The sequence below is a fragment of the Sphaerodactylus townsendi genome, linkage group LG05 (assembly GCF_021028975.2).
Source record: "Sphaerodactylus townsendi isolate TG3544 linkage group LG05, MPM_Stown_v2.3, whole genome shotgun sequence".
Lineage (NCBI taxonomy): Eukaryota > Metazoa > Chordata > Lepidosauria > Squamata > Sphaerodactylidae > Sphaerodactylus > Sphaerodactylus townsendi.
Window position 1 is genome coordinate 116058229 of NC_059429.1, and position 24803 is coordinate 116083031.

Here is a 24803-nt window from a genome sequence, read left to right on the forward strand (position 1 = left end):
TTTGTGTTTTTGATGGTTTTATGCAACTGTGTTTTTTTAAGTGCAGGTTTTAACACATATATTGGGTTAGTCTTATTGCTTATAGGTGAACTTTTTAAATTGTTTAAAGGTTTTTTTTACTGATGCTTTGTTGTAAATGTGTAAACTCTGCTTCTCATAAAGATTTTAGTTCGGCCAGTTGGGGTGCAGCGGTTGAGAATTTGCAAGCTTTCGCATTACAATATAATCCCAAACTAATATATCAGAATTATCATTCATTTTTATGCACTGCCTTTGTCAAAACCATTATTTTGTGTTTTATTGCACATGGTACTTTGATACAAGAGCATTTATGCCAAAATGTGAACGGCAGGGCTGGGCAAGAACCGGGACCCAGGCTGAGCGCTCTACAACAAAGAAGATCCGGCATGCTTTGTTCTGAGGAGGATGAATATACAATCTACTAACATCTTTATGTGAAACAGAATATACTTCTGCTGTTACACACTTATTCTTGAACAGCTCCAGAGTAGCAGATTATAAATGTAAATAAATACAATGCCTCAATAATGAACTGTATGACTTTTTCCTGCAATCTTAGACCTTAAAATATTTAGATGCAGTATTTTCAATGAAACTGCTTCACACATTCACCCACTACCGGGATGAGCCGTGGAGGAATATAAATACATACACACATCACTTTTTGGCACGTACTGTGCAATTCTAAACAGGATCAGGCTCTTCTAAGCATATTCTAAGTAGGACTGCACTGTTAATCACCACAGAGACCAAGTGGTTGAAGAATGTATGCACTGACTTCGTTTGCAAAGCTCTGTATTCAAAGCAATGACAAAATTTCTCCCGGTAGAGCTATTACAGGGGTCTTCAACCTGAGGCTCTCCAGATGTTCATGGACTACAATTCCCATCAGCCCTAGCCAGCATGGGCTATTACAAAGTAATCAGCTGACAAGCATCTGTGTATGAACCAGGCCCCTGTGTACAGTAACCAAGCAGAGAGGCTTCAAGTGATATGTCTTAATCAATCAGCTCCAAGAGCTTCAAAACACACACACACGCACAAAAAACCCCAGAGAGCAAAACTAGTGAAGCAAAGCCACTTTCTGAGACGCAAACGTGACTGCACAAATTGGCTCAGAGAATGGAGGTGCCGGAAGCAATCCTCATGCGTGTGTACATCTGTCTGAGTATACTCTATCAGCATACTCATAGTATACTCCAGCATACTACATCTTGCACTTGTATGTATTGCAAATCTACTCAGAGCCCTCAAGTGTGGCTGAGGAGCATCCAAACTAATTAGGAAGACCTTGGCTCAAGTACCTGCTCAGCCATTAACTCAATGAGTGGCCTTAGACCAGGGGTAGGGAACCTGCGGCTCTCCAGATGTTCAGGAACTACAATTCCCATCAGCCCCTACCAGCATGCTGACAGAGGCTGATGGGAATTGTAGTTCTGGCTGGAAATCTGAGAGCTGCAGAGATCCTACCCTCGGTTTAGATACAATCTCTCTCCAAATTCATAGTGTCAGCTACCTACTTGTGAAAAGAGATTTTATTACAATTTATATCTTGGGCGGGCCAAAAACACCAAAATTATGTGACACTGAGGCCCCTTCCACATGCAAAATAATGTGTTTTCAAACCACTTTCACAACTGTTTGCAAGTGGATTTTGCCATTCCGCACAGCTTCAAAGAGCACTGAAAGCAGTTTGAAAGTGCATTATTCTGCATGTGCGGAATGAGCTTGACAAAGATTCCAGGGTAAGAAGCACTTAACTATTTATTTTTCATTATGAAATGCTTTACCCAAAATATATATGCATGCTTTTAACAACTAGGAGCTAGAGATGAAGTTGCCCAGTGAGAGTGGTTGTGCCAAATATACCTTCTTAAAATAAAACAAATAGCTATGCTTCAAGAACCAATGGCAGTAAATAATACTTCTTGCTCAACAGTGGCTTGCTTTGATGCAATGCAAAACTGGGGTTTATTTTTCCATTAGATTGTGAACCAGGATTTGACTTGCATGTGATTATTTAAATTCCAATTTGACTTGACAAATGCAGGTTTCATCACCTGAACAGACCCAACTTTTTTCCTGAACAGACCCAACTGATAAACCACCCTGCCTGAGTATATTGCCAGGAACATCCCATCCATCCCCCAGATTAAGCCAGCACAAACATACAACAGAAGTTGCCATATACCCTTGGTCTATCAACTGTCTATTCTGGCTGGTAGCAGCTCTTCAGAGTGTCAGGTTGAGGACTCACAACTTTTATTACCCAGGTCTTTTAAGTGGAAATGCTGGGGGATAAACCCACAATATTCTGTGCAGAAAGCTACCATTCCTCCCTGAATTGTCCATGTTCACACTTCACACAAAAAACATAGTTAAGACTAAATGTAGTTAGTACATATGGCTCTGTATGCTGATGTGATGTACTCTAACCATAGTTAGTTGAGTGGCCTGCATTTGGACAAAGTTAACATAGGGTGTTTCCCCACTTACTCATGGCTTTATACGTGGCCAGCTACTCTCAAGCGTGCATCATTTCTGAATGCTAGCGGCAGGGTTTCCCACGACCCCGGCGCTCTGGTGCTGAGGGGTCATCAAAAGGTGCCGTTTTGAAGAGTACGGGAATGATACGCACGCTTGAGGATTTCTGACCAGTGTCAGCGATAGTAAATAGCTGTCGGAACAGCTTCGTTATCGCCAGCGCCCTGTATTGGGGAGTGCCGGGGGACCTTGCGCTACTTGGCTACAGTAGCGCGGGGCAGAAGGTAAGCCCATAGTTTCCTGCGATTTCTGAACTTAGCCATAGTGTTGCCTACTCTAGAATTACCTGGGTGGTAGGTGAAATGTTGTGGCTGGCTTTTTTTCCGTTTCCCATTGATCACGTAGAAATTCACTTTGATGGGGCTGCGAATGTGTTTGTTCCGATACTCTGGTATCTCTACAAAAAGCATATTCTGAAAACGTGAAGAGGGGGAGAAGAAGAAGAGATAACACGGTATTACAAGACATTTCGTTTTTATCAGGACCTCTAGGTGAATATTTCTTGGAATGTCTACCAGGAATGTTCATTCTTCATTGCTGGAATGTAGCTGATCTTTCCAAAAAAATCTGAAAAGGACTTTTCCCCTGGACATTTTATAATCTGTCTCATCCTTTAAAAAGAGGGAAAAAGGAACACAGAGGAAAGCCGGGTAAGTCTGTATTCCAACTATCACGTAGAATCTTGGTAACAAGTCTGATGCATTTTCTCAGCATCATGGAAAGGGCTTGCTTCCCGCAGCTCTACCTTTTGTACCATATTATTTACAGATTTAGAGCCAGCATGGTATGGTGGTTAAGGTGTTGGGCTTGGATCTGAGAAATGCACGTTCGAATCCCCATTCTGTCATGGAAATGTGCTGGGTGACCTTGGGCCAGTCACATGCTCTCAGCCTCAACACTGACAAGTATTTGAATGGGAGACCTTCAAAGAAGAAGAAAAGGAAGAAGAGTTTGGATTTATACTCCACCTTTCTCTCCTCTAAGAAGACTCACGGTGAAACTGACCTCGGTCAGGAGCAAATTCAGGTCATGAGCAGGTCATGAGCAGTGCTGCAGTTTAACACTGCGCCACGGGATGGCAAGTTAGTTTTGCCCTGGGATAGTTGCCATTTACTCTCAAGTAGGCTGCAGATGTTCCCAGGCAGGTGCTCATTAATCTCTGACCATTTCTCAGTGGTTGCTATCTGCTTAGAGGTATGGAAGAGTTACAGCACAGCAACCAAAGTGTAAGCCTCACATCTGTAAGCCAGAAGAACATGGGGGTGCCCATGCTAGGCACTGGGTCGCAAAGGTTCACTAGCACAGGGAAAAACTTTCAATTACTATGGGCAAGGATGAACATCCAGTACACAGTGGTGGCTCAGAACCCGTACTAACCATGTTAAATAGGGATGGAACAATGCAATTATCCTACTAGGAAAGTCTTTTGGCACCCTAGAAGCAAGACATAATAAGGGGTCATACATTTGTGCCATAGTCCAACATAAAGTTAAGCTTTCTTACACCCACTGGTTTCAGTTAACTACAGTACAACCAAATCCTGTCAAGATTTCTGCTGCATTCTGCAGAGGTCTGCTGGGCTTACTTACAAAGAATAAAACCTGATGTCTGTGATTGGTGGCGGGGGGAGAAGAGAGGGAATAAGTGAAGACTACTTACAGGTTGGCTCTTATCTTTATCCACTGTGGCTTCCATCTCCCAAATCTGTTGCCCATCTGAAAGAAATATTAAGCCACGACTGAAAACTCTGTTCCAAAAATACCTGGATGATGCCTCCAGTAAGGAGTGGCAGCCCACAAAAATGTAGGCATTTGACTTTCAGAAGCAGCATCAAAGATCTGTGAAAGTCATCCTAAACATCCTTCATATCGTTCAGAGTCAATATTGTCAGAAGTTGGGTAATCTGTGATATCTCTAGTTGGCTTTTAAATGCATCTAGTGATATGCCTTCCTAATACGTATCACCATTTCTTCTACTGCTGTATACACCCATCATATTTTAATCTTGCCCATCCTGCCTCACTTTGGAATGTCCTCCCCATTGAAGTTCGCCTGGCATCTCTCTTCCTTTTGGGTGCCAGGATAAAAAACTCCTTTCCAGTGAGGCTTTTAGCCAAGGGTGTTTATCTTTTCTATGTTTTCTATGTTTCAGCATCTGCTTCTGGTCCAAGGATAATTTTAATCTAGATCATTTTAGGATGCCTGTGTGTTTTATGCCCTGCATAATTTTAATGACATCAATTTGTTTTAGCGGTACCAGCACTTTTTTTAGTAGTTTTGATTTTAATGGTTTGTATTTGACTGTTTCATTTGTAAGCTACCTCAAACAGATCTCTGGAGAGGAAGGAGCAGGGACACTCTAGCACAGGGGTAGGGAACCTGCGGCTCTCCAGATGTTCAGGAACTACAATTCCCATCAGCCTCTGTCAGCATGGCCAATTGGCCCATGCTGAGTATGATAAGTGGATTCTAGTCAACGCAGGTCCCCTGCAGCATTTGAATAAACTTTATTGTCACATCCAGTGCCAGGGCCGCCTCAGCCTTTCTTGGCAATGTGCTGTCATTTCCAGGTGCACAAATAAGTTCCCACCGGGGCACTAAGTATGGCACCTCTCTGAGTACCAGTGTCAGATGCCAACAACAGAGGTAGCTCGTTGTCTACTGAGCTAGATGGACCATTGGTCTTTTTCAGCATGGCTGCCTCTTATTCTATTATCCCAGACATAACTAAAATGCAACACAAGGTAGCATGCAAAAATACTGAACTTTGAAATATGGATACTCTAGGACAGGGGTCTGCAACCTGCGGCTCTCCAGATGTTCATGGACTATAAATCCCATCAGCCCTTGCCAGCAGGGCCATGCTGGCAGGGGCTGATGGGATTGGTAGTCCATGAACATCTGGAGAGCCGCAGGTTGCAGACCCCTGCTCTAGGAAGTTAATAACCTTTTAAGGTAAACTTGAAAACCAGAGTGGTATGAGGGTTAGCATGTCATAACTGGACTGGAAAGACCTGGGTTCAAATCCCCAGTCAGCTACAAAACTTCACATCACATGAACTTTATTCCAGTTGCTCTCCATAGAGATGTTGTGAGGAATAACATGTGGTAGGGGGAAGGGGGGAAGGGAAAGACCCTTGGATGCTGACCCTAACTCCTTGCCAGAAAGATGAGATGAAAACCAAACACATAAATGAACTGAGAATGTAAAAGACACAAGAATGACACAGAAGCAAAATGGATGATTCTTGTAGCACTTTAACTACAAACAGATTTATGGCGGTGTGAGCATCAGTGAAGTTTATGCTACAACAAATCATGGCTCCGGGAGATGAAGTTAAAGAGGGGCAATTTGTCTTGTCCCCACAGAGCGATGATGAGAACAGCACAGTTAGTTTAAGATACTTTCTTGTTCCAAGTAACACACGCTCTTTACCACCTTCCGTGATGAATGCAACAGCACTAGGGAATCTTGAACACCTGCCAGTTCAGCTCATGTCCTGTTAGCTGATCATGAACAGGGAGATGATTTTTCAGTGTTCCTCTGAACAGTTTGTCAGCCCGCTCGCAACTGTTTGGCAGTTGCGCCAAACCTTGGAGACAAACTAGATTTGACACATATCTCCTGTCTGCCTTGGAGGTATCAATGGCAAGGGGGCATGAGGGCTTCTTCAAGTTAAAAGCCAACCCTCCTGCTTGGGAGTCAGGTCCAGGTAATATAAATTAAAGGACATGCTGGTAAGGAAAAGATGCCAAACTCTGCAAGGCAGAATAACTGGTCCTGTGCACAGGACTTACAAACAAACAGTTTTAGTATTCTTGGAAGCTTCCAATAAAATCACTGTCTCTTGGGAAAAAGGGGGGAGGTAGAGCTGAGATGATTCATATGCATCTGAGTCAGAGGGACCTTTGGGATTGCTCCTGGGGTGGTGCAGTTTACACCCCAGCCCTTCCCCGGGAAAGTTTGCTACAAACACAAAGTACTCCATTGTTTCTAAGGCAGCTAATGGGCAAGCTCTTCAGAATGTGCTGCTCCTTCCTTACCAAGCCACCCCCAGGCAAACTCAGCAGCTGCACGTCCAAGCGGCCAGCCAGATTTCTCCACAGGTCCACTGCAGCCCTGTGACACATGTTCAACTGAGCCGGTGACCTTAAAATATCAGGCAGAGAGTGGAGTCTTCGCGGGCGTTATGCTCAAAAAGAGTTCTAAATTGTCTGCCGAAGCCACCCAAATTCTGTACCAAGGGGAAGGAAGGCAGACGGAATCCCCCAACCTGCAAATGTACATGAATTTACTTTGCTAGTGCAGTTTCTTCTTCTGGTCATGGAGAAGGGTCTGGGAGCTCCTGAATGCATGGAACGGTGCAGCAGATGAATCAAGAAATAATGATGCTACTGCTCAATTCTAGACCTCCTACTCTATGGAAAGTACTAGATCTAGGGCTGCCAGACTCCAGGTGCGTCTCAGAGGTCTACTGGAATTACAACTGCTCTCCAGTGTGTTGAGATGAGTTCCCCTGGAGTAAACAGATCCTTTGGAGGGTGGACTCTATGGGACTGTACCAGTGGTGGGATCCAAAAATTTTAGTAACAGGTTCCCATGGTGGTGGGATTCAAACAGTGGCGTAGCGCCAATGGGGCTGGGCGGGGCACGATGGGGTGTGGCCGGGCATTCCAGGGGCGTGGCATTCCTGGGCAGGGCTGTGGCAAGGATGCCCTTGGCTGCTGTGTACCCGGGTCCTTGGGCGAGGAAAGCTCGATACCTGCACGCGAGCGCCCAGGCTGCCACGCCATGCGCCCGGTGCATCTCTCCTGCTAGGACTGCTTTCAAGTTCACCCATATGCAGCTACTGCTGAGAGGAGGGGAGTAGCTAAGGCAAAAATCACGTGGCAAAATCACCAATTAGTAACCCCCTCTCGGCACACACAAATAATTAGTAACCTACTCTCGGGAACCTGTGAGAACCTGCTGGATCCCACCTCTGCACTGTACCCCACTGAGGTCCCTCTCCTCCTCAAACCCCACCCTGTCCAGGCTCCACTCCCAAATCTTCAGCCATTTCTCAACCTGGAACTGGCAACCCTAACAGGAACTGCCTGCTTTACTGAATGCAAGAATCCATCTCATTTGATCTAGATGCAGGAAACACCGCCAAGTACCCTTCAGATTAGCCATTAGTAGGAAAATTCATTTCATTTTCTTCCTAGCCACACTCAACATACATGATTTACAAGTGGAAACTAGGGAAGGCAGGGTTTTGGTGAGGTGAGGGACCTCAGCAGGGTATAATGCCAGAGTCCACCTCCCAAAGCTGCCATTTTCTCCAGGGAAATTGATCTCAGCTATCTGGAAATCACTTGTAATTCTGGGAGTTCTCCAGGCCTCATCTGAAGGATGCCAAAGTTTATGAAGCTTCATACACTCATATGCTGGGCCTAGGGCCAGAGGCGTAGCAAGGGGGGGAAAGTGCTCGGTGCACCGGTGTGTCCTCCACTCCCACCCGCGTCCCCGCTTCCACCACCTACGTCCCCACTGCACACTCCTGGCTTGAGGGGCACGCTGGCTGAGTATGTTTGCCAGGACACACCACCACCACCCTGGCTAGGGCTTTATGGGGTTGCTGCTTAAAAGTATATGGTATCTCTTATATAAAAAATAGTAAAAATCATACTTGCCCTGTTACATTATTTATGTTATATTATTTATTGTTTTATTGTGTTGTTCACCGCCCAGAGCCCTTCAAGGGAGGGGCGGTATATAAAACCAATTATAAATAAATAAATAAAATGTATCATTGCACAGCACAGGTGTGTATGCACATTCAATTACAATGTGCTGCCTGGGAGTGGGGTTTACACCAAGCTCATTGTTTACCTAGAGCACCAAAAATCTTTGTGCCAGACCTGCTTATATATTTATTCAGAGTTTACTTCAGTTTAAATTAAAGACTGGACCAAAGTATTCACAAAAAAACAAGTGTTGAGAAGGGATGCAGAGGAACCAGAGCGAGGAGGTAATTGGACTGAGGAGACGCATGGGATGGATAGATAAAGGTGAAAGTCCAGAGGTTTTCTGGAAGGGAGCTGTTACATCCATAGTTACACTCACGGATCTAACACAGTCAAAGCACAGCTTACAAAACTAGTCCAGTGCTCAAGAGACTGATGAATCATGCCAAAGCCACAAAAACATTTGATTTCGTTTAGTGTCCGAACCACTGGAACGGCACTAATAAAACGTTGTGAATCTGAGATGTTAAACAAACCCAGATGATGATTAAATCAATCCCAAAGGAGGCTGAGGAGGAGAGGAAGGACCAGGCAAAATGAACGTGTCCCCTAACTCAAGAGTTGTTCCGTTCTTGATGGTGCCTCATCATAATGACAATGGATAGGTCTTTGTGGGTATGACCACGTGCACAGCAGGCAAAGATTTCCTGAGCAAATCTGTTGCCCGGCACAGTTCTGGTCCTTTTAAATAGGATACTCGTTTATAAAAAGTCAACATCCTGGTGCAGTTGTGCTAACCTTTTTGCTTAAATAACATGCTCCATCTGTCTTGCTGCTTTGGTTTTATAATCTTGAGTGCACAAGCCCTAATTTTAGACAGTCAATATTTGCATTTCCTTCAACATCTCTGAATATTATTGCTGTTGTGAGTTGATCGCAGACAAACAGATGAGGCGAGAAATAATAAGGATTAGGCAGTATCTTTAAAGGCCAATAAAGTTTTATTTTTGGTATAAGTTTTTTGCTCATACACACTTTTTCAAGGGCATGCACACAAAAGTTTAGACCAAAAATAAAATGTTGTTGGCAGAGGTGGGATCCAACCAGTTCTCACCATTTCTCTAGAAGTGGTTACTAATTTTTTCTGAGTGCCGAGAAGGGGTTACTAAAGCAACCTCCCTGCCCAATAGGGACTGGAGGTGCGTGTGAGTGGCGGCGCCACTGTTTGAATCCCACCACCATCGGAATCTGTTATTAATTTTTTTCGATCCCACCACTGGTTGTTGGTCTTAAAGATACTGCTGGACTCAAACGTTTTTCCTGCTGCTTCAGAGCAATGTGGCTACCTTTTTAAGGAATCAGGGTTGCTTAGGTCAAGAGAATAGTTAACCCTAAATCTGGTGGCTTATCATTTTCAAGAAGATAATTACTAAAGCTGCAGGCCCTCTGAGAAACAGCCAGCCATATGCATTTTTTTTAAATAATGGTTGAAACTTTGCCAACACAAGGGATAGAAATTCCTCACTACCAAGATAGGGGAAAGAAAGCACAAGGTGAGGTTTCCCACAATCACGATCTAGTCAGCTAGTTAGTGGGGAATAACAGGAACTGATACACAAGATTTTTTATTTATTAGATTTTATAGGCTGCCTGGACCGGCCCCTTCCAGAGAACTAATGTCACTCAGATTCTATTGCTAAAAAAAGATCCCCAAATAACCGGGGGGAAGGGGGGGGGAGAAATGGGGAGACACAAGACAAAAGCTAATGGCTCAACATGTAGAAGATGGGATAAACTGAAGCGGTACTAAGCCAGAAATGATGCAATAACACCATGCAAAAAAATCCAAAGGTACACATTACTCCAGTTACACTGATGGTCACTGGACATATTCAGCGCCTTTGCAAACATGCAATATACTCCCTCTTCCCACACAGAATGGTAAACATATATGTCAAAACTGCCTAATTTTGGTAAAACCAGCTCCTATAGTACAGCAACACAATTTATATACTGGCTAATGACTGAGAGACTGGCAATGCAATCCTAAAAAATGCTCCTCCCGTCTAACTGCATTCATTTCATTAGACTGGAGTAACTCGGCTTCAGACTGCACCGCAAGTATTAAATTAAGCTCCAGTGAGCAATCTGACATCATCTGCACTATATAAGAATAAACAAGTTTAAGGGGGGGGGGGGTCATAATTCTATCCCGTCTAGCCTGAGCTGCCACTGGACCACAAGCTTTGTGCCAAATTCTAGGGGCGGGGGAGAGTCTAATGTACGTCTGCATTAGTCAAATCTTGCTTGATCCACAGCAGAGTTGTTTGGCTTAATCAGCCAATTAAACAGGTCTGTTGAGCTGGACACGTTACTCACGATCCCTAACCCGTTAGTTGAGAATAGTGAGATGATCATAACACTGCGTTTTCTGCTGCAATTGAGCTCCGTTGGCACAAAATGTGGGCCAAGAGGTTTGGGAAATTCTCCTCTCATTTTGCACAAGCTCCCTCTGAAGTGGTTTTTGCAACAGACTTGACGGGAGCGTCACATAAAACCTACAATGTTTATTTCAGACACTGGGGAGAGAGCCTATTGCAGCTTCCACTTGCAAACCTGCTGCAGTGGAGGGCAAACTGCACTCAGTTTGAGAGACCTGAGTTCAAGTCCCACTTTTGCCATGGATGCACTGCAGGAACCTGAGCAACCCTCTGTGTCTGGTCTTCATCTCCCACTGGTGGAGCTCCTGGTAGTGCAAAGGGCCATCAAATCACAGCTGACTTATGGTGGTTCCATAGGATTTTCATGGCAAGATGCACTCAGAGGTAATTTGCCATTGTCTGCTTCTGTGTGGGGACCCCGAGACTTCCTTGGTGGTCTCTAACCAAAACTGACCCTGTTTACTTCTATGTTTTGGTGAAATTGAGCTAGCCTGGACCATGCAAGTCAGGGTGATGGCACTCCTATTAACTGATGATTCTGATTCATGCAAGTGAAAGGCCTGATTCAGTATAAGTCAATTTTCCTAAAAGCTAATGTGGCTTTTCATGTACATAGTCAACGATGAGCCACATGTTCTTCAGGATGTCATCTGGGAGCCAGTGTGGTGTTGTGGTTAAGTGTTGTGGACTCTAATTTGGTGAACCAGGTTTATTTTCCCATTCCTACACATGAAGCCTGCTGAGTCACACTTCTCTCAGAACTCTCTCGGCCCCACATACCGCACAAGGTATCTGTTATAGGGAGGGGAAAGGAATGGGATTATAAGAAGAAGAAGAGCTTGTATTTATACCCTGCCTTTCTCTCCTGTAAGGGGATTCGAGGTGGCTTACAAGCTCCTTTCCCTTCCTCTCCCCACAACAGACACCTTGGGCAGTAAGTGGGGCTGAGAGAGTTCCAAAGGACTGTGACTAGCACTAGCCCAAGGTCACGCAGCAGGAATGTAGGAGTGCAGAAACACATCTGGTTTACCAGATAAGCCTCCACCACACAGGTGAGAATCAAACCTGGTTCTCCAGATTAGAATCCACCTGTTCTTAACCACTCCACCACTACATTCTTAACTACTTCACCACCACACCACTACAGCCTTACTTTTGCGAAAGCGTAGCAAAATATCTTTTAAAGGTTATAGACGCAACGCTAGATGGATACTAAGCATTAGATTGCTATCATCATAACAACAACAATGTTGCTTACATTAACTATTTGCTACTGGTTAGCCCACAGTGCCTACCTTCAAGCAAAGCAACCTTTGGGTTCACGGTCACCCAAAAGTCAAATGGCAAATCTGTGGTGATTCATTGAGAGATGTCGTAGTTTTACTATGGCTGATTACCACCAATGGAGTGACAACTGAAGGCTGCTTGGCAACTCCATGGGAGTCAAATCCAATTGTTTGCTCCATTTCCTTGCCCCTATCCCTTTGTTTTAGTTGTTAGGTGCCACTCTAACAAACTCTGTGTTTTATAGTGGAGTGTTGATACTGTATGCTGTTGTGATGCCTGGGCTCTGTTGGTGGGTTTTCAGTTTGGTCTGTGGAGAGGTGTATAGGAATGGCACTTCTGATGAGTCCATTTGGACTAAACTATTGATAAGACTCTGAATGGCTGTTGTATCTATCTGTCTCTTATGGACAATTGTTTTATTGTATTTTGGAATGCCAATAAAGGCTTGTCTATTGTCAAAATTGTCATACTGAGATTCCTTAAAGTTAACTTAAAGTAGGGTGTAAAAACCAACTTCTCTCCTTCAGGCTGTGTCTGTCTGGATGCATTTTTGATAAACCCACAGATGTGCATGCCCATTCAGAAATAGCGAGTTGTTACGTGCAACTAACTGCCTATCACTAGATACACATAGGTTGATTCCCCACTGCAGAGTCAACTAGATTCGACCCGGTTCCCTGAAAAGGAACTGACCTAGGTCGACTCCATTGTTACACCCCACAGCAGCCGAGTTCGTCCCACCAGTTCTGAGCTCAGAGGGCAGGATCACCTGAGTGCCTCTTCTGCTCTTTGTAGCTAAAAGCAGCGTGTAAACGTGTGCTGTTTGTATGTATGGCCATTGTTTCATATACAAGGATTCTTTTTTAAGGGTGCGCTTTTCCCTTCATTAAGTAGTCTTTTTGTTCTGGAGCATACGCTCCCAAAACATGTGATTGGCTGACCGGAGGGAACAGGTTCCTTGATGATTCCCCACTTTACCGGCTTCGACCACAGGAGTCTTACGACCTCCAGGTTCACTGAAAAGAGTTGTACTTCCCTGATGCGAGCTCAGGGAATTTGACAGTTTGAGGGGGGGTGGAAGCTGTGGACAGAACCGTTGGTCGAAACTCTTGAAGCAATGGCTGTGGGGAATACCTAAGTCAAACCTAGGTTGAACCTAGGCCAAACCTGCCAGTGGGGAATCGACCCTAGAATCAAATTAAAGAGAACAGCTACTTTCATTCTACCCTGCTTCAGTGCTTCTGGAGGGCATTTGGCGGAGAACTGTGGATGACAAAGATCTCTGCTCGATCCAGCAAAGCAATTCCTATGTTCCTATAGATCATCCTCACCCAGCCCTGAAAATAATCGCAGAGCAGTAATTTTGTAATTTTAGAAAGGCTACTGCAGCTTGAAAGAATTTGGCACTCTGAAGCCAGCTGGCCTTCTCCTTCAGAAAAAGACTGAATTCTGCGATGGGCTTCTTTGATTCCTCTCGGCCGAGAGACTGTCCATCACAGCCAGTTTCTCTGGCGGCCTGTTGGTGGGCCACAACCAGTGCTTTCATTTCATGAGAAAGATCTCTGGGATGATTCACTGTGGCCCAAGATGTATGTCAGGGTCTGATTGGAAGGCAGCCAGCGGAGTTAGTCATCCAGTGCAGTCCAACCCCGAAACTGACATTTTCTTTCAGGGGAACGCATTTAGAGGTACTCTCCCTGAAGTGATCGGCCTGAAAAAAATTGGCTCGAGCTGCAACTAAACATAACAACAGTAGCCGAGTAGTTGAACAGCAGGGGCCAACGTAGTTCCAGGGCTCTTTCAAACCATTGCCTGTTGCCAATTCATGGAAATATACTTAAGCAAAAAAAAAAAGAAAAAAGAAGAAGAAGAAATTTATAAACATTTTATGAAACCAAAGCTTCGCTCGAAAAAAAAAAATAAAGCCACTGGGAACCTCCAGCGAATGAGTCACCACCAGGATGCGATGACTAAGTGGGAGAAAAGGGAATTCCACTCCTTCTGCCAGGTTTTTATGTGATCAATTAGCTTTCGACAGGTGATAGAAGATTCGCTCTGCCTCTGGCTTTGGTTAGCTCCAAGACAAATGCATTAAAAAGCAATCAGTGTCTTTAAAACAAATACATGGCAGAGCTGAATAAATCAGCTTGTTCCTAGGCACTCCCCCCCCCCCACCAGTAGAAATCAAGCCGGAGAATCTAGGCCATAGTAGCTGCCTGTGCTAATGAAGGCTTACCAGCTGTAAAATTCCAAAACTGTGTGTCATGCGGGGAGATCTTCCAAAACACTGGATTCCACCCTGTCTCAATGATTCTTTTTCAGTTATGGCAACTCAGTTTCCACGGCCACTTGTGCTTGTGTGTTTGTGTTTGCATCCTCCCCGCCTCCCTATTTGTAGCATTTTTCTGGGATTCCCCCATTCTTCATCTGACATTTGCTGGCCGGGGCGCAAAAAAAGACTTTTGCTTGCTGCCAAGCACACAAGAAGCTCTAACCGAAAAGGTAAAATTCTTACACGGCTTTCAGCAAACGCCTGGATTCATCGCATTAGATCCATTCACGGTTATTAGGAACATTCTTTGCATGACACAGCAAGGGGTTCCAGAGGCTCTCTGCATTTCCAGCTCTTGCCTCATCCCAGAAGCCCAAAGGCTCTATATAACTCTCCCTACCCACAGAATATCCAGATGGCCCTAATAGATACCAGGAGTGATCCTTGATCCCCACTGTCTAGACAAGCACTGCATTTCATTAAGCCCTCACTGACGTCCACAAAAGAGGGCAGTGCATGCTGTGTGATTCCAAACAATGCCACCCTAAATGTATAATTTGCAGTCCAAACTCTAATGCCTTAGGGACCAAACTTTCAATGGATGGCTTCCTTCCATGCTGAACATAGGATGGAAATCACCAGAAAAGGGTTCCTTTCTTCCCTTGCAATTTTTCTGGGCAGGATGTGTGGACGTAGAGGGGCACATGTGTATCCCAACACCTGCCTCTGCCTGCACAGCGTTTGGAAAGGAAGCCTATGAATCGAATCAGTCAATGCTGGCAGATGAGAATGTGTGCCTTGGGAAGTGAGTGGGAGCAGACCAGATAGGGCTTCTGTGTCCTGCGGTGCAGCTCTGAGAATACACGAGATGTCAGCACATAAATTTCAATTATCTTAGACACTGGTTTGAATTGGACTGTTTTCGATTAAGAGTTCTATCCACCCACTTTTTACTGTTTTTTAATTCTCCATTTTGTTGTGGAAACAACATCTATTTTATTTATGGCATTCACAGCCTGCCGCTCTTCCATCCCAGAACTCTCTCTACACTGTGGGGAGGGGGTTTCTGAGGAGGTCTCCCATGCAGGCCATCAGCAGACACAGACCCGCTTAGCTTCAGCAAGGATTCCTGCATCATACGCCTATCCCAGTGGAGGTCAACCAATTGGCCATGCTGGCAGGGGCTGATGGGAATTGTAGTCCATAACAATTGGAGTGCCAAAGGTTTGCCACCACAGGCCTATCCACTGTATCTGAAACGAGGTGACATCAGGACTGAGAAACTGAAGGACAACTACAACATGCCACAATAAAGGTCAGGCATTCAAGATGTCAGACAGCATGGTGTACCAGAGGTGGCACTCAGAGCCCTTTCTGTGGGCACAGAGTTCGTCATTTGAGGGGGCGGAAAATCACCCCCCCCACACACACACATCTAGGCTGGCCTGGGCACGATCCTTTACCTGGGAGTAAGCTCGGATGCTGGCAATGGGGCTTGCATCTGAGTAAACCCTCCTAGGGTCGTGATTCACCCATTCGAAGCATTGCACGGTTGCTTCACCAAGCTTACTCCCGAGTAATGCACACCTCTGAGCCAACCTGAGGAGAGGCTGCAGCGTTTGGGACTCTTTAGTTTGGAGAGGAGGCGGCTGAGGGGGGATATGATTGAAGTCTACAAAATTATGCATGGGGTAGAAAATGTTGACAGAGAGAAATTTTTCTCTCTTTCTCACAATACTAGAACCAGGGGGCATTCATTGAAAATGCTGGGGGGAAGAATTAGGACTAATAAAAGGAAACACTTCTTCACGCAGCGTGTGATTGGTGTTTGGAATATGCTGCCACAGGAGGTGGTGATGGCCACTAACCTGGATATGTAGCTTTACAAAGGGGCTTGGACCAGATTTATGGAGGAGGAGAGTCGAGTTGTAATGGGCTACCAATCTTGATCCCTCTTTGATCTGAAGTTGAAAATGCCCCTTTAACAGACCAGGGTGATCGGGCAGCAACAGCTTTGAGAGGCCATTGCACGTTCCACATCCTACATGTGAGCTCCCAAGAAAGGCAACCCTTGGGTGGAGCCACTCTGCGAGGTAGCAGAGGAGCTGGGACCACTAGATGGACTTTGGTCTGATCCAGCTGGCTTGTTCTTATGTTCTTATGTTCTTAACCGTTTTTCTAAACTAAAACCTCAGTACTCAAGTTAAATTGCTGTTGGCACTTTGCAATAAATAAGTGGGTTTTGGGTTGCAATTTGGGCACTCTGTCTTGAGGTTACATTACCATCATCTGAATTGTAGCAAGTTAGAATACTGACTATTCACAATCTGGGGAGACCCATGGGTTGGAGAATTCTCACTTCACTGCCGCAGGATTAGATGCTTGCCAGGTGACCTGGTGCCACTTGCACAATTTCAACCTAACCTACCACACAGGGTTGTTGGGAGGATACAGAGCAGAAGGGAAAGATGCTGTAAGCCACTAGGGAACCTCATTGGGGAGCAAGTGGGGGGTATAAATGAAATAAATAAATAAATAAATAGCCTAGGTGCTGTTCAACCAAATCGATGCTGCTCTGACTGGCCAGACCAGGCTCAGCTACTCTGGATGAGAAAGTCGTAGCACTGAATACACAAAGCTGCTTTACACTAAAACAGACTACTGGTCCACCCAGGTCTGTACTGTCTATTCAGACTGGTCGTGGCTTTCCAGGGTATCAAGTAAAGATCTTACACATTTCACACTACCTGATCCTTCAGTTCAGTTCTGTTTCCTTGGAGTCATTTGACGAACAGATTAAAAAGAAGAGGTGCTCAAACTGCAAAGAAGATCACTTTCTGCTAATGCAACAAACAGGTAGTTGTCTGAGAAGATGACTGATCAGACTATTTAGCTGCTCTGCAGAAATTGACAAAGAAAGGATGCATTTCACCAAGGAAGCCAGTGCAGGATTTCCGACACAAGATGAGTTAGGGCAATGAACTAATGCAAGTCTGCATTGCGGCAGTTTACACCACCAAAACCAGTCTGTGAGATCCCAGACATAGTTCTCCAGCCATCCTATCTTGAGTCTCCATTACTTGAGTTCATGTAAAGAGCTGTCAAGTCAGAGATGACTTATGGCAACCCCAACAAGGGGCTTTCAAGGCAAGCGATTAAGCAAAGATGCCTTGACTTTGCCTTCCTCTGTAGTCTCCCTTGGAGGGGTGGCATGCAAGGGAGGGGAGGGAGGGAGGGGTTGCATCCAAGGGAAGGGAGGGAAGGGAAGGGGGAATCAGCCACAGGGGAATGAAGCCTGAAAGTGAAGGAGGCCATGCATGTACAATGGGCCACAGACTCCTCTGGTTCACAGGTGTCAAACTTGCGGCCCTCCAGACGTTATGGATTACAGTTCCCATCTGCCGGCATGATCTGTGCTCTGAGTTGATGGTACTGAAAGGGGAGGGAATGAGGGGTGGCATGAAAGGGAAGGGGAGCGGTCCCGGCATCTGGACCTGGCCCACCCACCCTAGCGGAGGGAGGGGGAGGGGAGGGAGGGGTGGCATGCAAGGGAGGGGAGGGACTCTGATAAGCTGCTCAGATCTTACAAGATTTCCCTCCCCTCTAGTGCTTACTCAGAAGCAAATGTTACTTTCCTTCCCAACCCAAAAGGATGGCTCAGGCAGAATTCCAGTCATGTAAGAGTGAGCTATGCATGCACCACCCCATGACTCCTTTACAGGTGGTATAAATAAACATACAACATACGTAGTCTACTCCCTGCCTTCTAAAACACAATTGCTTTGTTTGGTTGGTGCCCGCACACCCACTTGCAAACCTACCAGTCCCTCAGAGTTTACTTCCTGCCACCATTTCCTCTGCCAGGCCTTTTTATAAGATGCTTGTCAAGCTCATTAATATGTATTATGGTCAGATCAGCATAGGAAGGGTCAGCAAGTTTCGTGGCATAGGCTTGATATATGGCAAAGGAGCTTTTACAGCGCTTTCAGGTTTGGGGGCCAGCTGAAGTCAAGGAATGGCCTAAATTGGTATGCCCTTAGAATTTCTGCAACAATACTTCACTGATGCAGCTTACTAGCAATCCAGCATATAAGTCTCCCTAGGGTAAGTCCGCAGATGTTTCACCTGGTACTGTCATGTTTGAAGACATGGATACACACATCTGTGCCTTAACAAGTTCCAACGGTCCAAGCTGGCCTGATCTCACCAGATTTCAGTAGCTAAGTTAAGGTCAGGCCTGGTTAGTATTTGGATGCTCAAAGGCCAGAGAGCGGAAGAAGAATAAATTGGGCTTAAAGGGCAGCAGCCCAGGAAGGGTGCAGTCCAAGGGGTGGGCCAGGGGTGGGCCACAAGAGGGAGGCGAGGCACTAAAATTCAGGGATCCAAAGGGTCAAGGAGAAGAGAAGCTAGTTGGTGCTTGCCTTGCTGTAAGGCCAGGGCACCCCTAGCCATGGCTCCCTGGGGCACCACCCAGAGACCTCAGCCATGGTGCTGCTGCCCCACCATGCCCCAGTCATGACAGAGGGATGTTGGTTGAAAGACAAATGGTTGTGAAAGGTCAGCTGGTAAGCTGATGGTTGAGCGGAAATACTAACCAGACACTGGCTGGCCCACAGTCTTAGCTATCATAATATATCAGCGCTCAACAACAATATAGAACGTTGGCTCAAGACGTTTGCGGGGGGAGGGGGTGCTACTGGATGACCCGTAGTTCTCTCATTTATATGCAAGCCAATTCACAACCCCTCTGTATGAACAAGACAGAGAGAACCCAAGAAGGGGCACCTGCAGGTGATGGGGTTGTGCAGATAAAAGTAGCTTTGCTTTTCAATGGCCGGGATCACCAGAGAAAGGCATCTGACTGGACCCTTCACCAGCGGCATCCGTTCATGCAGGGACTGACAGAGAAACCAAGTGCATGGCACAGAGCACCTCAGGATGCGGAACTACTTTACATCTGCACAGAAGCAATTAGCAGTATCAAAGTGGTCTTCCCAATCCCAGTCAGTCACATAAAGTGCTCCAGCTGAATGCACTGCTATGCAAGCAAATGCACCTTACAATGACTAACGTGGCCCTCACTGACAAGGTGTTGCAGAGCCGCAATGTGTCATCATGTGCAGGAAACACACAAGTAGCAGCAGCAGGAGGAGGAGGAGGAGGAAAAGTAGACCAAGAAGAGGAGGTGGAGGAGTTTGGATTTATACCCCACTTTTCTCAACTGTAAGGAGTCTCAAAGCAGCTTACCCTTCCTCTCCCTACAATAGACACCTTGTTGAGCTCTGAGAGAACTGTGACTAGCCAAGGTCTGACTAGCCAGCAGACTTCATGTGGAGGAGTGGGGAATCCAACCTTCTTCACCAGATTAGAGTCCGCCACTCTTAACCACTACACCCCACTGGCTTTTGGGCACGAGAAGGTGGGATGTCAGCCTCCAGGTGATCGCTGGAGATCTGCCACTGTTACAACTGATCTTCAGGTGACAGAGATCAGTTCACCTGGCGAAAATGGCTGCTTTGGAAGGTGAACTCAGTTGCATTATATCTCACTGAAGTCCCTCCCCTACACCATGGGGGCTCTCAGAGCTCCATGAAGTGTTCAGAGTCACACTTATCCATTGACCTTAAGAATGGCAGTGTCAACAGAGCTAGGCCGTTGGGTTGCTTCTGCGGCAAGTGAAAGTACAGTTCAGATGTGTCAGGGCCATGAGTCATCAAAGTGAAATGGAAAGATAAGCAAGAATGCTCCCCCTCCAAATGCTGCTGCATGGTGGGTGGGGTTTTTTGTTTATTGGTTTGGTCTCTTTTTTTCTTTCACAAAAACACTGGGCTCTGCTTAGCCTCTGCTGTCTTAAAGAGGAAATTAACAGCATCAGAGAGGATGCACCACCCACTCACAGTGGCTTATTGCGGCTTTTGCTTACCTCTCTGAGCTGCTTTTTGGTGTGCTAGTAGCCTTTACACCAAAGCTGGACTTGGATTGTCTATAGCTAACTCTGAATTGGAATGTATTTAAACAAACTAGAGCAGTGGTTCTCAACCTGGGGGTCAGGACCCCTTTGGGGTCAAACGACCCTTTCACAGGGGTCGCCTAAGACTCTCTGCATCAGTGTTCTCCAATTGTAAAATGGATAAATGTTAGGGTTGGGGTTCATCACAACATGAGGAACTGTACTAAGGAGTCATGGCATTAGGAAGGTTGAGAACCACTGAACTAGAGTACATAACTGCAGAGAGGCCTAAGTGGACTGCATATGAAGAGGATAAATCCTTCAAAAATGGTAAAGGAGAGATTTGCAAAGGAAGTATCATATTCTACAATGTATGACTACAGAAGTGCAATAGAAGGGGAGGTTGGACTGCTGGCAAATAGGAGGCAAAATTCCAGGGACTTTGGTCCTTCTAGGGGTCTCCAGAGTCCAGCTAATCATGGACTTTATGATTTGAAGGGGGTATGGAAGGGGTATCCAAAAGGAATGGTGAAGAGAAGGTTAGGAGGTGACATGATAGCCATGTTTAGATATTTGAAGGGATGTCATGTTGGTGAGGGATCAAGCTTGTTTTCTGTTGCTCCAGAGACTAGAACCAGGAGTAATGGGTTCAAGGTAAAGGAAAACAGATTCCACCTAAACATCAGGAAAAAACTTCCTGACAGTAAAGGCTGTTCAACAGTGGAATGCACTACCTCAGAGTGTGGTGGACTCTCCTTCTTTGGAGGTCTCAAACCCTGGATATCCATGGTGGTCTCCCACCCAAGCACTAGCCAGAGCTGACCCTGCTTCGTTTTTGAGATCTGACAGGATTGGGCTATATGGGATCATCCAGGTCAGGACCACCAAAACATAGCGCTTCATAAAGGGCAGTATATATTCTTAAGAAGTCTGTCCCCTTTCAATAAGGAAAATAAGAGGCTTTCCCATATCAGGTTTTGGGCTCAGCTTCTTAACTGCATCACTATTTCCCCTCCTGAACACCACAGTATCATGTGCTGATCAGACAACTTTTGCAGTGGTCTGAAAAAAAAAGGAGGAAAATTCAATTTAAAAAAAACCTGGAGAACAATGATTGGCAAACGATACCGTATGTATGGCTGGGGGAAACCAGTGCAGTTAGGAAGCCAAGGTGAAGCAAAAAAATAAATAAAAATACAGTGCAGAAAAGGCATCCTTTGCTCCACACCGTTGCAATGTTGTGACTTTCCATGAATGATCAAAACAAAGCTGCCAGTACAGGAAATATATGGGTTTCAGGGCCAGTCTTGTGACCCCCTTTTAATTTATTCTTCTAAACTAAAGGTCCCCAATGTATTGTCTGTGGATGCCAGGGTACCCACTGATACCTTTTCTGGAGTCTCCCAAGCATTTTTAGAAAGTGGGTGAGGTTGGGTGGGGCTTTTGTCCAGAAAGGTTTCTGGTTGGCCATTGATGAATTTGATTGGTTGTGCTGATTTAAAATGTTGCTTTGGCAGCAGCTGCCATCACAGCACAAGTTTCTTCACTTTGGGCCTGAAGGCAGAGGCGTAGCTCCAAGGGAACAGGGGGTGCACGATGCACCGGGGGGTGCCCCTGTGAGTGTGTGGCAAGGGCGTTCCGGGGGTGTAGCAGGAGTGTTCCGGGGTGGGGTGGGGCGGAGGATGCACCAGTGCACCAGGCACTTCCCCCCTTGCTATGCTTGCCTGAAGGGAAGGTGCAAGAGCTGTTTTCTGGCTAACTCAGCTTCCCATGGTAGCCATTTTATAGCTGCGCCCGCCACCCTGTATCAGAATTCTAAAGGTTCCCAGGTGTTCAAAAAGGCTGGAGAGCCCTATTCAAAACAATCACTTGTTTGGTCACTTGTTGTAAGAAGAGTTTTTGGGTGACGACGAAGCAGAAAGAAAGAAAGAAAGAAAGAAAGAAAGAAAGAAAGAAAGAAAGAAAGAAAGAAAGAAAGAAAGAAAGAAAGAAAGAAAGAAAGAAAGAAAGAAAGAAAGAAAGAAAGAAAGAAAGAAAGAAAGAAAGAAAGAAAGAAAGAAAGAAAGAAAGAAAGAAAGAAAGAAAGAAAGAAAGAACCCGAGTCCTCTCTTCCCAATCCATATTTCACGAATGATTAAAAGAGATGCATGAGCAGTTAGTTTAGTCTAGTATATTGGATTTATATCTGCTCTTTCCATCCAAAGTGATCAATATAATACAACATAAACATATATAACTTGTTTTCTACAGCTGAACCTCAGCAGGGTTTTCTTTAAAATGGTAGAAAACAGATTCCCTAATTTGCAAAGGCAAGGACGCCAGGCTTAGGGTTCCTGTCCAGCAGTCACCTCCCATTGGGAATGCGCATTTGCACCTGCACACAGTCAAAATGTGGCTTTCATAGTTCTCAGCAGGTCCACACTCGCCACTGGAAACTGCTATTTACAAGCATCTGAGCTTCAGATGCAGCTTCCTATATAACTTCGGGCAGCTGCTGTTGCTGCATTTTTGAAAACGTTAAAAGCTCTATTACGCCTCAAATATCTTGCCGTGGACATCTCTGAATGGTAGCCAAACCCTAAGAGACCCCAGAGTGGGTGGTAGCTCTTACTAACCTCAAGCCTCCTCCCCCCCCAAAAAATGAGTAAGAGCTGCAGAGGTCAGCCTTCAAATGTTTTCTAATTGTGTGTGAATTAAATGTGCTGTATCCTCTCTTAGTCATCGCCCATTGTTCGCACTGGCGTGTTACCTAACGAAAACAATGAGTCTATGCTGAAGCTATTTCTTGAGGTCAGGTATGATTCAGGTCAAAAATCAAAGGAACACCAGGGCTATTCATGGCGGGCCATGATGAATGCAAGGGGAAAAGAGTAGTAAGGAATGAGTTGGAATGGGAGAAAATGATGATTATTTACACTGGGAGTGAAGAACACGCTGCCAAATGTGGCTTCTGGAGGCATGCTCCCCAAGGTGGCATTTCCTGCCCCAGACTTGGAAAAGGGGGAAGGAACCATAGGGTAGCTCCCAGCGTTGCCAGCTAGCTACTTGAAGAAGAACAATATTTTGGATTTATACCCAGCTTTTCTTTACCGTTAGGGAGTCTCAAAACAACTTATAAACCCTTTCCCTTCCTCTCCCTACAACAGACATCTCATGAGGCAGGTGGGCCTGAGAGTTTTGACAGAACTTTGACTGGCCCAAGGTCACCCAGCATGCTTCATATGGAAGAGTGGCCAAACAAACCCAGTTCACCAGATTAGAGTCTGCCGCTCTTAACCACCACATCCCACTGGCTCTTGAGCATGGTAAAGTGGGTTGTCAGCCTCCACATAGTCGCTGGAGAGCTCCCACCATTACAACTGACATTACAAGAGATCAGTGCCCCTGGAGAAAATGGCTGCTTTAAAGGGTAGACTCGATTGCATTATATTTCACTTAAGTCTCTCAGTGGTGGGATCCAAAAAATTTAGTAATAGGTTCCCGTGGTGGTGGGATTCAAACTGTGGCATAGCGCCAATGGGGCTGGGTGGGGCACGACAGGGGCATGGCCAGGCATTCCAGGGGTGGGGCATTCCTCTCTAGGAGGGAGCTGTGGCAAGGACGCAGCCACTGCGCTGGTCCTTGGGTGGGAAACGAATGCACGCAGGCGCAGGCTGCCACGCACGCCGGTGCACCTCCTGCTAGACTGCTTCAAGTTCTGCGCGCTACTGCTGAGAGGAGGGCGTAACTAAGGCAAAAATCACGTGGCAAAATCACCAATTAGTAACCCCCTCTTGGCACACACAAATAATTAGTAACCTACTCTCGGGAACCTGTGTGAACCTGCTGGATCCAAACTCTGAAGTCCCTCCCTTCCCCACACCCTGCCCTTTTTAAGCTCCACCCCCAAATCCCCATGTATTTTCCATCCTGGAGTTGGCAACCCAAATGGTGGGAGGAAGCACTGATTTAACAGCACAGTTCCTGCCTCTCTTCCTTTTTCTTCTTTCTCTCCTGACTATGATGGCTGCCAGGCTTCTGGCTTCTATAGGCCACCCTTCCCGTTACAGGCCCAGGGCAGCTCACATTATTTGAAATACATTTGAAATACAGACAGTATCACTGTCCGTACGAATAACCTCATTTCTGGATATTTTCTGGTTGGTTCCACCTCCTGCAGCAGCCATTTTCTGATTGTGCCCACCATTCTATGTCAGATTCCCAAAGGTCCTGCTGGCTAAGAAAGGTTAAGAACTACTGATATACAGGAATTACTAGCATGACATATAATATATTCTACTGGAGAATAAGGACATGGAGGCAAGGGGGATGATCAGACAGAAAAGCCCGAGTTAGGATTTGAACAAGACAAAATTAGAGAAATGACACAAACGACGACGTACCTGGTGTCTTCTCTGTGAAAACAACCTTCGACTCAGCAGTAAAATTCTGGCCAGTCAGAATCATCTGTTGCCCACCATATACCAGGCAGCTGTCGACATCTTGCCTTTCCACCATCGGAAGTTCATGCGCGGAGCGTTGAGCTGGGGACAAAATACAGCCACGAGTGAAATTAAAT

General features: G+C 45.7%; 1 protein-coding gene across 1 annotated transcript in view; it reads right to left on the minus strand.

The window, feature by feature from the left end:
• The window catches only part of NFATC2 (nuclear factor of activated T cells 2), a 154960-nt gene that overhangs the window by 59911 nt on the left and 70246 nt on the right, over positions 1-24803 (minus strand). Inside the window, exons 6-8 of the mRNA XM_048497427.1 lie at positions 24628-24768; positions 4225-4280; positions 2852-2978 (exon numbers count right to left, since the gene is read on the minus strand). Of these exons, the coding sequence (XP_048353384.1) occupies positions 2852-2978; positions 4225-4280; positions 24628-24768 (324 nt within the window). The remainder of the gene's footprint in view (positions 1-2851; positions 2979-4224; positions 4281-24627; positions 24769-24803) is intronic.